We start from the raw sequence: 16,306 nt of genomic DNA on the forward strand, positions 1-16,306 counted from the left end.
GGGGGAAGCAAATACTTGAAGTTATCAGCACTGCTGCTGGAGGATCAGTCATAGTCACGGAGGGCTGGAAGAGGGAAACTTCCCAACTGCTGCTGCCTCGCAGAGCCCCCGGAGACAACAATGGCTTGAACCACTCTCAGCAACTCTGCGCGTTCTCCGTGTTTGTTCTCTGCAGAACGGCTTGTTCTCTCCAAACAATGAAAAGGATTCCAGGTCAGGATGGAAAAATTATTATGTGCTAGTTCTCAGTGATTAAAGGGAGACTTGGAGATTGAACAGCCTGCTGCAGTCAGTCTCCAACTGCAAAAGGGAACGTGTTTTGGCCAACAGGGGACAGACAACACCAAAATCCCTCTCCTGGGTTTGCGGCTGCTTAATGAAGAGTACGCAGTGCTAAATCTGGCCTCACCCCTCAGGATGAGCACTGAGCTCCCACCTGACCTCAATGCAAGACTGGCAGCTTCTTTCTCAGGTACCTTTCCTAACACACAGCCACACGTACACACGTGTGTGCACCCTGCAGAACTCTTCAGCGCCAGAGCTCAGGGACTGAAAAAGGCAGAGAGGATATATGCAGCCATGCCAGCCTTTAGAGAACAAACACCTTAACGGACAGATGAAAAAAAACGTATTGTGCCATAATAGTCCATATCTAAGCAATGACCTTGTTTACACAATGTCTGAGATTCGTTATGCTTGTATAGGCAGCTGTAGGCATCGGTATATGAATATGAAATCTGAAAGTCTGTCCACTGGAAAGCAAACAAGAGCATCCTATTTCCTGGGTGTGAGCTGAGCCCACGGCCCCCACCTCTGCCAGCCCTCAGCCATCTCCTGGGCTGGGCCAGAGCTCTGCACTCAGTGCCCAGTTTGCACTCTCTCTTGTGCTGCACTCAAAGGTCTCATTTATGGCAGTGCTTCATCACCGTGTCCTGCTCCTGATGTCTGTATCAGACCAGCCCATCAACTTCTTAAAGACCAAAAACTTCTCAAAGGTAAGAGCGGATCCTCTGGGACAAGTGGTTTGAGTTCAGTCTGTTTCTAGAAAAAAACACAACACAGGTATCAGAGATGCTCCAGCATGCTGCAGGTGCACCTCGTGATAGCAAAACCAGGAGCCCTGATGGAGCAGCTGCAGAGAAAAGCCAGCCCCAGTGTCCAGGTGGGATAGAGTGGGACACCTGAAATCCTTCTGTGAGCAGGGCTGGGTCCTGCCCAGCAGCAGGACATAGAAGGAACCTTCTACAGCACCTTGCTGTATGGCAGAAGGCCACATTGAAGGGTGCCAGAAGGGACACGGCTTGGAAACCTCCTCTCTTCTGCACATGCCTTTCAAAAGTAAGTTCTAGAGGAGGGATAGGGCAAGCAGCCGTACATGCCGCACTGGCCCTGCATGTCCCCTCCATCTTCGCAGTCTCTACCAATGCCCAAGTCTTGCTCTGCTCCAGATAATGATGCTCACATCATGTGAGCCGGCAAGGGTTCGCAACAGGAGTGGGAGAGGGCAGGGAAGAGGCTCTGCTGTGCACAGGCAGGGAGCGTGGGCACACAAGGGTACGTGTGCTGCCAGGGGCCATGGGAGAAGTCGGTGTCAGTACTGGGAAACAGCAGCCAGACCCCTTCCTTCTCAAACAGCCACCCCCTCAGAAATAAACCCAAGGGCTGCTTTCCCCCAGGGGAAGGTACGTGGACAAGGCACACCTGCTAGTTTTACCCCTAAAGCCAGGATTTGGCTTCGGAGCTGGGTGCTTCTCATCCTCCTGCCACGATCCCCTTACACAGGGGAGGGCTTCCTCAGTTTAAACCCAAATAGCCTCAGCTTCCAGTGCGAAGCAGAGTGCCTGGTGCACATCCCCCTGCCCTCAGGCCCTTACCGAGCTGTGTGGCGGGCGGCTGGACGGGGGCTCCGGGGGGCTCAGCTGCCCCCTCCGGGCCGCCCGGCTCCCAGGGCTCGCTGTTCTCCGACACCTCCAGGCTGGTGTCAGGCGGCCCTTTCTGGCTCCCCGTCTGCTCGCTGCTGGAGAAGGCGTCCTCAGAAGTGCCCCGGGTTTCCTCCTCCACCTTTGCTGCAAACCACACCTTCACCTGCTGGGCGCTGAGCTGGGCGCGCTCGCAGAGCCCGGGCAGATCATCCTCGCGCAGCGCCTTGTGCTTCTTGTAGTGCTCCTCCAGCACCTCCTGCCCCGCCGCGCTCACCTCCAGCAGGCCCGGGGGGAAGATGCCGCGCCGGTAGTTCTCATACCACTTGAGCTGCCCATTCTTGTAGCCGTACCGACTGTCGCCAAACCAGCGGATGACTTCGGCCCGCGGCAGGCCGGTCTGCGACACGATGGCGTCGTACTCCTGGTTCGTGGGCCGCTGCGTCTGCACGAACATTTGCTTCAGTAAGTGCCGCTGCTGGGCTGTTTTCTTGAAGTTCAGTTTGGGTTTGGGAGGGCTGGGGGGTTGGTTGCTGCCGCCGTCCCCCTTCTCACCTGCAGCGGTGCCGGGGACTTCTCCCTTGCCATTGGACTCTGTCACGCGGAGGTTCTTCAGGTTGATTTTGATGGGACTCACCTTGCGCTCGGCTGAGTTGGCGGAGGCATCGAGTGAGCCGTTCTCACCCAGGGCCCTCAGGTCATCCAAAGAGTCTTCTCCTTCCCCACAGCCATTCTCAGCCTCCTCTTCCTCCAGCGGCCCTGCTTCCTCCACTTTCTTGCTCTCCTCCGCCACTTTCTTCTTCCTCCTCTCTGTGAACCAGCTGTCAATCTCCCTCCGCGTCATCTTTGTTTCCCCCCTCAAGCGATTCACCTCTTCCTCCGGGGGCTGAGGATTTTGGGCAAAGCTGCTCTCCAGGGCCTTCAGCTGCTCCGGCGCGCGCTCCTTGTACTTGGTGGGTGTGAAGTCGGGCGCCTGGTGCCAGGACTGCCGCCTGCCCGGGTGCTGCAGGACCGGTGTGGCCGCAGCCGCAGGTGTCAGCTCCGCTCCCTTGGGAGGCACATCAAAGGGGATTTCGGGCAGAGAGTCGAGAGCGCTGTCTCCGGGGAAGATGGCCCTGCCACCTCGCACGTTCCTGTAGTGGTATCTCCTGTCACTGAACCACTTCCGAATCTCCTTCGTGGACAGGCCAGTTATTTTTGTCAGCCGCTCGACCTCAGCCTGCCCAGGGAACTGATTCCTGCAGAAGCTGCCCTTCAAGGCAGAGAGCTGCTCGTGGGACTTCTTGTTCTTGAAGACGTTGGGATCCAGAAAGGTCTGCGAGGAGATGGCCGGGCAGGCGGTGAGCACCGACGGCGTGGCCGTGACCACCTTCAGTGCCGAGGCGCTGCCGGAGCTCACCGTGCTGTGCTGGGCCACCGGTGGGGGCTTGGGGACAGAGCTCACTGCCAAGGTGAAGGAGGAACTGGTGCCCTTCAGCCCGTTGGCCATGATGGGCTGCGTGACCAGCAGCCCGCCCGTGCCCTCGGGCTGCCCCACCACGTGGCCCGGCAGAGTCGCCTGGATGAGGTGTGGGACGCTGCCAGGGTTGGCAACTAGCGGCGTGTTCAGCACCGTGATGGTGGGCTGCGGCACGGACTGGATGACCGTGTTAAACATCTTCTTCCTGGCGTCTTCTATCTCCTCCGGGGACCAGCTGATGCCCTGCTTCAACCTCTGAGCAGTGAACCAGATCTTCAGCTGCTCTTCGGGGTATTTTGTCACCACGGTCAGGTAGCAGAGCTCAGCTTTTGTGGGGTAGGGAAACTTGTGGAAAGAGTTTTTCAGGAAGCTGTTGGAGTCCATGGCTGCATTGTACGTGGGAATGCTGCTCAGGGGAATCATCACCTTGGGAAGGGACTTGGACGTAGGTAGCTGCTGATGCAGGGGAGGCTGCTGCTGCAGTGAAACGAGCTGTGCAACGCCCGCCGGCAGAACGGGCACGTTTCCAATGATGGAGCCGTTCACTACATGAGATGATTTCGTGGCACTCGTGGTGGCCTGGCTGACCGGTGCCGAGCCGCTGGTGAACGAAGCCTCTCCGTCCTTCACCTCCGACTCAGCGCCCAGCTGACTCGGCACATTCTCCTTCAGCGTGTGGATCTTTTTGGCCTCAGGTTTGCCTTTCATTATCTTCATGATGGGGGTTTTGGTGATGATGATTTCAGACTGACCATCTACCACTTCCTCGGGGACCTCTACCGGAGGGTCGTGGCTGCTAGCAGCATCCGAGAGGCTTTGCTCCACGACCGTACGGCTGTCCTGCTTAGCCACCCTCCAGACAAAGCTCGTTTCGCTGGCGTGCGACTCCGCGTTGTGCTGTGAGAGCCCTTCGTGGCTTCTCGCCAGAAAGCTGCACGCAACGCACGCAAACGCGGGCTCTTTGCTGAAGTCCGAGTGCTCGGAGTCCAGGTGCCCGAAGAAATGCTGAACGTCTTGAGACCCAAAGTCACAGCACTTGCAGATGTAAGTGTCCCCATCGGTGATGCTGCGGTACCCATTGGACAATGCTTCGCTGCTGCTGGTGGTGGCACCGGCATTGCTCGGGGCCAGCCCTTCAGTGGGAGCATCTTGCTGCGTTCCTTCAGGTTCCTCTTCGACAGTCTCCAGTTCAGTCTCCTGAAGCACCAGTGTTTTTACTGGGATCATGCAAGGGGTCGTGGATTTCCTTTTGCTCGCCATCGTTACGATTAATCCAGGTGATATTATTTTTCTTTAACTTAAATAAAATTAAAATTTAAAAGGCGCTATTGCAAATGCTCTGTCGTCTAGATTCCAGCAAATTCATGATGTCCCAAGGAGCTGATGTCAAATGTTGACAAATGTTCATATTTGCCACTGAACCTGAGGACAAGGAGAGGGAGGCGGGGTTAGTTCCCTTGGCATCACACAAAGCACAACTGTATTTAACCGTTTCACTCAATAAATCTCTTTCAGTGCCTTCTGCTGGAAAAAAAAAAAAAAAATCAACTTGACCTTGGATTTCCCATATTTTTAGACTTCCAGACTATGAATTACCTGTTTGAAAAACAAACACATGGGCGGGAGCCAGCCGTGCCGTGGCAGCGGAGCCGACCTGCTGGTCACACCGCTCCTCCCTCCCATCCAGCTCACAACCCCAGCCTTCTCCACCGCCTCCAGTTCCATCCTTGTACCCACGAAGCACCCAGCTCCACCCACAGCAGTGCTGTAAGCACCCACCGGGTGCTGTAAGGCAGAGCTAAAGATTTTTCTTTCCCAGAGTCTCTTGTGAAGGAACGCAAGGTATTCGTGGTGCTGTGCGTGCACAGCTCCTGTCCACTGCTCGGCTCTGCATGCTCCCATGCAGTGAGCAGCAAAATGCAATTTTCCTACCTGTGCAGCACCACTGTGCAATGCCTCTTTCATAGGCTGTGCCAAGACCTCATTTGAGGAGCACAGACACCAGGATGTCCTCTTGCACCAGTGCTGTGCAGGGAGAGCCCGCCAGACTCCTGCCTGCTTCCCATCACGACGCCTGACAGAAATCAGTTTTACACTTATAAGAACTTGAACTAAAAAAAAACCCAGCTTACCATCCTGCCCAATGAGCCCAGAGGCACCTCCCACCCATCAGAGCAGCTGGGCACCCAGAGCTCCTCTCTCAGACACGCTGCTGCCCCGTGCACACAGAAACACAGACAGGAAAATGACTTTGTGATGTGAGTGCAGTGCCAACCCTGCTGCATTTCGATGGTAGCGTTTTAGGACAGAGCAATGTGAGATCCTAACACCAAAATCAAACTGAGGGGGGTACAATCTGACCTCCATCACTATTTCTTTAAAACTTTTTGAAATATTGTTCTGGAAAAAATGATGTCAGCTTGCAAACAGGAGAGCCCGGATGGGCAATTCTGGGCTCAGCAACTCTCGGGCATGATTTGAAAGAGCAATGGGAAAACGTAACTTCCCGTTAATGTGGGCTGATCTGAGATTACAAAACAGTCCTGTAAATAGTGTTAGTCATCACTGGACTTGGCATCGGGAAACGCTGTTTGCTATGATAGAGCTTCATGAAAAGCTAGAAATTATAACTTTGACAAATCTATAAATGAAAAAGCCTTAAAGCTGTGCGCTGGATTTGGATGGCGCGAGCTGCGCGCTCTCAATACCTGCTTTATGCTGCTCCTCTCCCACCTCCTCATGGCCAGCCCTTCCCTTGCAGAGGGCCAGGAAGTTATTCATGAACATTCGCAAGTGGAATACTTGGATGACTATGAATGGGCTCTGCTATTCAGCAGGGAGCAGCATCCATTTGACACCAATCCCAAGATCCTCATTTTTGATGCTAAGTTAAATATGACACCATCTCGCTGGGTACGGTGACCTTTCCAAGCTGAGTCAATTAGGAAAAAAAACAATAAGAACAGGCTGAGGGCTACAAAATACACCTTCAGAGGCTGGAAGGAGTTCGGTGGCGTGGCAGTCTCACCCTGCAGCTCTAATACAGGGCAGGGAGGAACAGCCAGGCCCTTCCAGCAAGCTGCTAGCGCACCAAGCTCCAGCATCCACCCCTAGTACTGGAGGCAGCTCAAGTCCCAGATGGAACTCACGGTGTGGTTATGGAATATCCACAGAAAGGTTATATTTATCTGTCAGCAGAGTGAATTTGATGCAGAGCAACCGAGATACACAAAGACCCCCACTGTTCCCTGTTAGCAGAGCACCTCTTCAGAGCATGCAGTCAGTATTATTTTGGGTAAATGTGCACGGTCTGACCCACCTACGGAGAACCTAAAAGCTCTGTTTCATTTACCAGCACGTTTGCATCACGCTCAGCACTCTCTCCAACAAGTTTTGTTAAAAATGCAATCAGGGCAGCACAGCCAATGCAGCTCTCCTGCTGGGGATCCAATATTAACGCCACCTGAGAACACAGATTGCAAATCTGGCTGGAAGTGCATCACAGTGCCAATTTACTGGTGAAAAAAATTAATGGAGTGTACTGTTTGTCCGCTTCATTTCCATGGAACAGTTGCATAACCACATGTTAAGAGTATGTTTTATTCACTGCTCACCTTCTGGAATGTACTGACGCTTTAATACAGCAATAATATATAACAGAATGTACGATTCGCTGATCTCTGTCTCTGAAATAAGCAAGGCTGTTTTAATGGATAGGTTAAATTAACAGCAGAAAAATTACGCAATTAAAAAGCAGCCTTACGGTGGAGCTCAGTGTGCCACCACTCGAATGCCTCAGACCCATCTGCGCAGCCATGTGCAAAGAACTTGATTTCCTATGTATCACGTTATGGTTAACGGGAAGAAAGACGAGCTGAATGCAATATCCACCCTGCAGACAGGAAGAGAAAGGGATCATCCTCTCCAATCCACACCTGCTACTTCAACAGCGAGGCAGCAGAGCAAGCAGCAGCCACCACCCGACGACCCGTGGACTTAAACCTGCCTTGGACGTTGGAAATGTGAAGGCAAACTGACCTCAAGCGGAGGAATTTGGTACCAGAGATGCTCAGAGAGAGCTCCCAGCAGACGGGCAGGCAGCCAGGAGCCTCGGGCCAGGTCTGGTGGCTCAGAAAGGAGGAACGGTGGAGGAAGATGGAAACTGTTAAACTCAGGATCCCAGTCCCAGAACACAGTGAAGAGTTTCTGCTGCAGGCAGCCCCCAGCCCATCAGGGCCAGGCAGCACCGCCGGCCCCGCAGCCGCGCTGCATCACCGGGAGAACAATGCCCGCAGAGCGGTCAGGGGGAGCTCGGAGCTTCAGAAACTGCGCTTCTGCAGGGATTAACAAAGGGAGGTTTCGAAATCGGCACTGCTGAGTATGAACTTTCAGCTTTTTCCAGCTTGGCTGGATACAACTGGTTTGGTTTTAAATGTTTCAGTGAATTAATGAGTTAGGTCGTTAATGCAAAACACGCATTCTGCGCGGTGCCAAGGTCCCCAGTTAGAAGATTAATTCGGTGACCTTTTGCAAACCCTCCCCTAGAAACAACAAGGAGAAAACCACCCCGCAGCCCCAGCAGCCATCCACAGCGCAACACGCACACCGGGGACACGTTGGATGGCATGGTCCTGCTGCGGGCAGCTCTGCCAAAGGGCAAATGCTCGCTTAGAGGGGGAAAAAAGAAAGAAAAAAAGAGAGATCAGCACCAAAATAGAAGTAAAATAACAGTTTTCTCAACGCTTTCTGTGCCCGCTAGGCAGGCAGACGCGCTCCCCAGGTCAGGGACAAAGTTGATGTTTGTCTCATGCGAAGCCAAGCACAATATTGGCACTTCAGACAACAGTGGCTTGTTTTTCAGCTGAAACGCTGCGGGCCCCACTCGTTATCATAATACGGAAAAATAAAATTAAAGGAGGAAGAAAAGTTGACGCGTGAGAGCTTTCCCTTTACGCTCTACCTGCAGCATGGCGCGGAAGATGCAATCCTTCTGTTGGGAAGTCATCAAGGCTCTCCAGCAGCAGCCGAAGCCCAGCAAAGAGGAGATCCCCGCTCCCTGCAGCCCAGGGCCGGTGCCTTCCCCTGCCACCTCCTGCACTCCAAAGGGCAGTCCCGGCCCTGGCTCGGGGTGCAGTTACCTGGGTGCTGGTAGGGGAGGGAGCACCTGGTGCACACAGCCCCGAGGACGCGGCCCTTCCTGCTGCCACTGGCCCCTGCGGTGCCAGGACTCTTCCTCTTGGGTTAGTCATTAACATTTGTTTTTCATTTTAGTCCTTTCACGAGAAATCATGTAGGAGTTTACCAGTTACGCTAATTATCCAGCTTATTGCCAAAACATGCCCTGTTGGGGCCGGCGGGAGGCAGGAAGGCCGCAGGAGTTTCCAGACCGAGATAGGAGAGGTGAGGTCTGTCCCCGACAGCTCTGAGCAGCCATGGGCCTCGAGTCACAGATACCACACAACGTGGGGTGAGGGCATGCAGCACATCACACCCCAACAGGGAGCAGGGAACAGGGCAGCTGCTGCTCATCAGCATGGGGACAGCAGTGCCACCGACCTGCCACCCGCAGCCTGGTCCCCAGCCCACGGCAAGGCCAGCACGCCACATTCTGCTGGGTTTAACCCCACGGGGAACTGCAAGTTCCCATGAACAAACAGCTCACAGCACCTTCCTCTCCACCGCAGATCACTGGGGCTCGGCCACCGCTGGTGCTCTCAGCCAGCCACAAAGCACCAGCAGCCCCAGACGAGCCCTGCGGGCAGGAACGGCCTCTCCATGTCTTATTGTTTCGCACCACACCAATGTACAAACACACGCACCGGTTTCAGCAGTTCCGAGCTCCGAGCAGCGTCGCACAGCCAACATTTGTGCAAAGGAACAATTTCTCTTTATGCCGACTGCCGGGGTGCACTGCAGCCCAAGCCTGGCTTTGTATCGCGTGTACGGGCTGGAGGCAGCGGACCCCGCGGCCCAAACAATCGCCTGCATTCTCCATTCCTTGGCAGGCCTGAAACAGACGAGCGTCATTTTCATTCAGGCCAGTGCAAGAGGGCTATTCATTAGGATCTCACCCTTCTATAGGCTGCTGCACCTCTCCATTTCAAACGTGCCTTTAAGAGGAGACCTCTCCTCCACCCTGCGCGTATTTCACTGACGTGTTTCAAGCCATCTCCAATCTGGGAGATCACTCAGTGATTGTGGGTTGAGCTGTACTACCAGAATAGCAGCACCGTGCCTTTGTCTCTGTTACCTGGGCAGAAGCTGCCTTTGTGTGCTGGCACCCGGGGACCGATGGTAATTACCTCTGCTCTTTTTCAGCCGAGCACAAACCCAAGCGAGATGGGAGCTGGAGAGGGGTGCCTGAAACAGAACGCGATTAGAGTATAAAAATAGGTCACTGGGATAATATAACCTTTAGACTACTGGCAGCGTGCCCCCCTCAGAGACAAGCCTGCGTGCTATATTTCAGCAGAATGTCGGGAATAAAAAACACAACACACATCAAACCAAAACCGCTGATCATCCCTCCGAGCTTTGCGTGCTTCTGTTTGAACATCACTAACACTAATTCGCTCGCTCTTTTTCCTCTGCTCTCATCCATTTGATCAGGGACCAAACGAGCATTATGCAATCACACCCCTGACATCTCCAAACAAAACCCTCTTTCAGGGCTGTGTTACAGATCTGCTCTGAGCTACGCTACCTTCTCGGGGCTCCCACCTCCGTGCACAGCTTCCATCCTCACATTTTGTCCACGTTGCTGAACATCCCTGGCCTTCCCACAAAGGAAGCAGGCAGACAAACAGAGCAGCACCCACCTGCACAGCCCCGAGGACCGGCAGAGCACACCCTGCTCATCGGAACTGGGTCTCCCATCGCCGGCACCCAGCTGGTGAGCACCAGTGTGCGGGTCTGTGCCCAGCCAGGGCAGCAGCAGAGCACCAGTCCCATTTATAGACACAGAGGGGCTCTGGTTCCAGCCCCTTGTGCTTTCTCTAGCAGGTTTGCTTTCGCTTGCATTATCATTCCCTGATCACAGACACCTAAAACGGCCACGCATGGTCTAAAGGGTGATATTCTGCAACACTACGTCCATTTGCAAAGCACCCCTGGATTCTACATATATAGCTCACTGTCAAGTGTTGCTATTTAGACAGAGCAACGTCAGCTTTGGCAGAAATCAGCCCTCTGGAATGCATGTGAAAATGGAAAGATTACACCTAAAATATACCTCTCGGTATTTTCATAGCTGAAGCTGCTCAGTGAGCTCCAAGCCAAGAACCACCAGGGAAGCTCGGAGGGAAGGCTCCAGGGTCCCAAGGCAAGATGAGAACCATTGTTAGATCTTGGCCAATGTTACATTTCTGGAAAAATACTCAAGTCTTTTAAAGCAGCACCACGGAAAGGCATTTTGTGGGATACCTCCAAGCCGCATTTCCCACACCGTTCTCCTCCCAGCCCCCTTCCAGGCACACACACCCATTCCCATAGGGGTGACCCAGCTTGGGGCCGTCACTCCACACTCAGAACCTCAGCTCTAGCTGTTACAACACGCATTGTGAAAAGAAACCCAGCATCAGCTTTTATACCATGAGTTTTAAAACAAGATGTGGGACGTGGGTGGGAAGGACCAAACTGAGCTATTAACCAGTACCAGACACCAAACGCGGGGTGCTGGAGCCCATCATCTGCAGCACAGACAGTGCTGCATCCTTCCTAGCTGAGCCTTCCTGCATTACTTCACTCACCGTGCCCTTTTGCAATATGCTAGTTCTGAGCGCTGCCTCGCGTTCTGGCTCACCACCAGCTCCCATTCCCCCCGCTCGCAGTTGCTACAACCAAACAGACAGCTGCAAAACGCGTCAGCTGAAAGCAAGGAAACGGGGCTGGCAGGTCGGGCTCGTGGCTTTTCCTCCCCCGTGGGTCCTGCTCAGAGCCCTCCTTTCAGACCCCGAGCGCAGCCGATCGCTTTTGCAGCTTATTGAGTACGCCGGTTTATGGCAATGTTTTTCTGCTCACTGAACTGGCTCATTCTTTCAGCAGAACAAACTGTTCCACGTTGAGGCAGGAGTTGGCTGTGTTTTAACAAAGGATTTTTCCCTTCTGACAGTGTTTTGCAAAAGACCCAAAAAAATGAGTTTGGAGCCAAGTTACAAAAGGTCAGGAGAGGCTAGGCAAGCGATGGGTGTAGTTCCTGTATGTCACAGCCAGTAAAGGAAATGGGTGGGGAGAAGACGAATGGCATTTTGAGCTGAAATAATGCGTATAAAGTGATTTTAATGAGGATGGCAAGTATGCAGGCACTATAATTTTTGCTTTACCAAGGTAGGCTGGGGTCTCTCTGATCATTTACCCATGTGAAGTATGTATCTCATACAGCTCAAGAAGCAATAGCAGCAAGAAAAAGGCCGCCCTGCTTGCCTCCGTCCCCTCCCCTGGCTGATTGCAGGGAGCTCCCAGCCTCTCACCTCCCTCAGCCCAATGAATATTCAGAAGGCTTTTGCCGAGAAAACACCAGTCAATCACCAGCACAAAGCCGGGGGAAGGAAATACTATGCTGAAAAACCCGGGTGGGACTGCTCTGCTCCAGCATCCCTACTATTTCTAACGTGGGCTGAGGTGTTCCCATGGAGGCCAGCCCTGCACAGGGCTGCTCCACCCGCCCCTTCCCCGGCACTCAACAGCATCCTCCATCAGCGCACCCCAGCGAGGTTGGGAGCTGACAGCAGCAGACTTTCCTCTCCTCTTGAGCAAGCTGGGATCAAAATGCTTTGTGTTGGATGGCTGCGGTCCTGCTTGGCCCCGCTCTACAGCAGCTGGCAGGGCCAGGTCTACGTATGGTGCATAGGCAAAGCAAGATGGCCCTGCAGATGTTGAGAGGAGGGGAGCCCAGGGGATCTGCAGCAGCTGACAGTATGTAATGCCTGATGCTGAAGATTCTCCAGGCCTCAGAGGATCCCTCAATAGAAAGAAAGCACCCGCCACTGGAACACAGCCACTTTTGTGGCTGGAAGGGGCAGATGTTCAACCCCATACAACAATGCAACCCAACATACAACAGTTGAGACTGTGAGTGAAGAATGCTGCATCCGCTTAAAACTGAAGAAGGAAATTCGGGACACCGTCTAATTCTAGAGTCACCATTTGGTCCTAAAGCTTTGAGTTCACACACCTGCCCTGCAAGAGGGGCACGGGGTTTTCTTCCACTGCTTTCAACAGACAACACCCTGACCCAAAGCACTGCACCACAAGGACTTCAGCAGCATACAGCCAGACTGGCAAGATTTCAGCTCCTTCAGCTCAAACATAATTTTCCAAAGGAGCTCGGGTCCTTTTTAGTACCTACAGAAGTGACGGAATTCCAGAAGACCCCTGGATTGGGGATTTCATTCTAGATCTCCACGGGCAAAGTACAGGAGTCGCAGCTGAGCACCTGCCAGCCAGAAGCAATCCTCGTCACCTGCTCTTCGGTCTGAACACCATTTGTCAAGCCACTCTGGACAGTACGCAGAGAAACTGAGCAAAGTTCAAGGGTTATTTGTGGTATGAACCATATGTGTCAGGGCTCCCCGCTTCCTCTGGCTGTTGAGTGGGACTTGGAATGGATTAGCTCCGGAGAGGCAATTATTTTTGCGTTGAAAGCTCACCATCCTCCGTAGGTCAGCTGTGAGCTAAAAGCATCCCAGTTATTTACTGCTGGAAGCTGGAGGAGTTTCCTTACTCTCAAAAGACAGACATTTAAAATTAGTTTCAAGTACAGTTGCGATAAACAAATCACGTCCTCCTCCCCTCCCCCTTCCGTTATTTGGGGTTTTTTTGTTGGATTTTTAAGCGGTGCCTGCTGCTCTCAGCAGCAGCGTTCACCAGGACGCAGGAGAACCATGCAGAGTAACAGGCATCAGATGAAAAGCAGCAAAGCCAGAGCCTCCTTTCCAAGTCCCCCCTTAGACTTTTGATTCCCCGGACCCTTAATTTTTGAATTCCTACTACATAAAAACCACAAAAAGAAGCATTAAGCCACTTTCACCACGCTCCTCCCGTGAGGAGCAGAAGGTGAGAGGTTGGGTTGCTACCTTACCACAGGGAACAGAGGAGATAGGTGCTGAGGCTCATCCAGGCCATGTTTCTCATGGGGTGGAACACCAGCTGGCTCCCGAATAGCTGCGGGGTGGAAGCAGCCCTTGGCAGGCACACGGGGAAGACGGGAGCTATTTTAAAGCACTGTGACAGCCTAAGGAAAGGGGCTTGGGTTTTGGGCTGAGGTTTCCTGCGATCCTTTATTCCAAATAATGATGCATTCATTAATTTGCAGATCACAAGGCCTTAATATGAGGAAATTTGTTTAAGAAATTCAGGCGTGCTGGGAGAATTGCTTCCTTGCCATGCATTAGCGAGCACACCCGCAAAGTGCCAGCAATCACTAAGCCTCCCCTCTGCATTCAGAGCTCTATACAATAGAGTTTATTATTTTTAAGCTTTTCAGACATCAGTGTGGCGAATTTAAGAGCACTATTTGGAAGATTAAGGCACGAACACCACCATATTATTCAATTTAGCTCCAACACTCAGCATTTTATTTCTGTAGACAGTCGCAACTAAACCTCCATTTCTGACTGCCAACAGACAGAAATACTTACAGCTTTAAGTCACATTTCAGCACAGTCTTGCAAACCAAATTAAGGAAACAAGAACGAGGAAATTACTGTCATTATGCAAATAGTGCCCAATTACGGCCAAGCCATACAGAACCGGCCTTCAGGTCGCTGCCATAGGTTTTGGAACTATACACGTAGAAATTGCAGCAAGTGGAAAACCCCACTGTTGTGGGTGCAGCCAGGTGTGAGGTAATTAGCACACCTCCATCAGCTGTATTCTCTAAGCACTCACTGTTTTCTGTGTCCACACAGGCACGGGGAGGCACACAGCTCTTGCTATTCCACCTCCCCAGCTCACTGCCCCTAGCAGCAGTCACGCTGCCACGAGTTCTGGCAGCCAACCCATGGGCCCCACCACATGTGGCTCTGGTTCCTGTGTTCTCAGCCCGTAAGAGCACCAGAGCATCAGGAATCTCGCTCCCAGCCCCACAGACAGGTATGGATTACCTCAAACAGGTGATGCTTTTGCCAGAGCATGCCACAGAATTAAGGCAGTTGCAGAGCCACATAGCTGGCTCCGCTCCTGAGCTCCTATCTAGGGCCTTCGTGGATGTCTACACCACCAAAAAGCATCACAGCCCACGTTATACCCTCGGAGGCACAGAAGCCAAAAGACTTTCTTCTTCTTCAGAAACAAAGGGCAGCCTCATTGCAGCAGTCTCAAACACTCACCATCATCATTAGGGTGAATGGCACACGATAAATTTTTAACTCTGCTCAACATAACTCAGAGAACAGCATGAGACACTGAACTGCAGGAGGAGGCAGCACAGAGGACCCACGTAACAATAATGTTAGTGCTGTGTCAGCAGGCTGCCTGCAAGCACCGGGCAGCCTCGGGGCCTGGTAGCTGCATTATGGAGCCTTTCATTTCCAGGTCAGCAGCTCAAACCAGAGCCACGTTCGCAGAGATGAAGGCAAACATCGAGACAAGGTGAACGACATGCCAGTTCCCTGGGACTGGTGGAGGTGAGGTGCCAGCAGGAGCCCGGCTGTCGTGCACATCAATAGGAGAGCAGGCACAGAAACATACCATGAACAAATGCAGTGCGGCACCTCCGTTTTCCAACAGGCCACTTTCTCAGTGACTGGCCTAAATCGGGTCAGCGTTACTTTAATTCTGCTTAGCGTTTGAAATCCCAGAGCTGAAGTTATTTAGCTACTGCCAATGGTAAGAAAAAAAGAAATCCAGACACTGCGGACAAAGGAGGGAAACAACAACCCAGCACTGTTTCTCCAGGCAATTGCTTTCTTCCTTGTGCTGGGAGAGAAGCAGACTTGGAAGCATCTCAATGATACTGCAGCAAAAGGACAGCATGTCAAGCTGGATAAGACTCGGGACAGCAGGAATTCCCCCCATACAAAGCCCATAATCACCTGCCAATGAGAGATGAAGTGGGTGGATGTGTGCAGCAGCAGGGAAACGAGGAGAAGAAACGCTGCAGCCTGTGGGATGCAGCTCCCATCAGCTCACAAGCACACAAGGCAGCTCCACAGTCAGATCCCTTCAGACCAATCGCACAAGCCCTCGTGGTGAGCTGCTTACTTGAGTGGCCAACGTTGGGGAAAATAACCAAGTGAGAGGTTCAGTAAATGACCTCCTTGGATTAAGGCCGCAAAACTGTACGTACCTCCCAGCAACAGCCGGGAAAATGGAGTGCGACGCAATCCCAAATGCTCCAGAGCTACACTGCCCCAATTTCTGAGCCTCTTCTAAACGATCTGCTTTCACACCCAAAGGACTTAGCAATCCTCTCCCCTCTTCTAAATCGGGCTCAAGTCTCACTGCGCTTGGCAAGTGCTGCTGAGTGGTGAAAAGCTGCTAGCAGGGACGATACCCTCACCTTCCAGTTTAAACAAGTTGCCATCTTTGGCAATGATCCCACGGGATTCCAGCTCTCCATCGGCCAAGGAACACTTTTCCTGTGTTTCTTCTGCACTGTCCCAGGGTGAGGGTCGCAAAACCCAGCGTTAGCCTGGAGAAGTGCCTGCATGCACTGCATCCTCTTGGGATTTGATTTACCTCCTGGATGCAGACCTACCAGAAATCTCCACACCACCCAGAGAACAGCTTCCAACTTCCTCAAGAGCCTTAACCCAGCCTCCAGCACCTCTGCACCAAGGGTGGCAAGCTACTGAGCTTGCCATTCAGGCAAAGATACCCAGAGAGGAAAGGGTTTGGGGCTTTGGGAAGGGCTGCCACAGACATGCAGAAGCACAGACTTCACGCTGACCAGCTGAAAGCTTCTTTGCAAGAGGGATGGGTTTTCCCC

At 52.8% G+C, this 16,306-nt stretch overlaps 1 protein-coding gene across 4 annotated transcripts in view; it reads right to left on the reverse strand.

The window, feature by feature from the left end:
* Positions 7–16,306, reverse strand: part of ZHX3 (zinc fingers and homeoboxes 3) — a 32,628-nt gene continuing 16,328 nt past the window's right edge. For 2 of the 4 annotated variants that reach the window (XM_021416777.1, XM_021416776.1), the window contains exons 3-5: positions 9,629–9,738; positions 1,875–4,800; positions 7–1,041 (exon numbers count right to left, since the gene is read on the reverse strand). In XM_021416777.1, the coding sequence (XP_021272452.1) occupies positions 1,031–1,041; positions 1,875–4,638 (2,775 nt within the window). In that variant the 5' untranslated portion in view covers positions 4,639–4,800; positions 9,629–9,738 and the 3' untranslated portion in view covers positions 7–1,030. The remainder of the gene's footprint in view (positions 1,042–1,874; positions 4,801–9,628; positions 9,739–16,306) is intronic. The other 2 variants (XM_021416774.1, XM_021416775.1) reach the window with 1 other exon arrangement.

The sequence above is a fragment of the Numida meleagris genome, chromosome 19, assembly GCF_002078875.1.
Source record: "Numida meleagris isolate 19003 breed g44 Domestic line chromosome 19, NumMel1.0, whole genome shotgun sequence".
In the NCBI taxonomy this organism is placed as follows: domain Eukaryota; kingdom Metazoa; phylum Chordata; class Aves; order Galliformes; family Numididae; genus Numida; species Numida meleagris.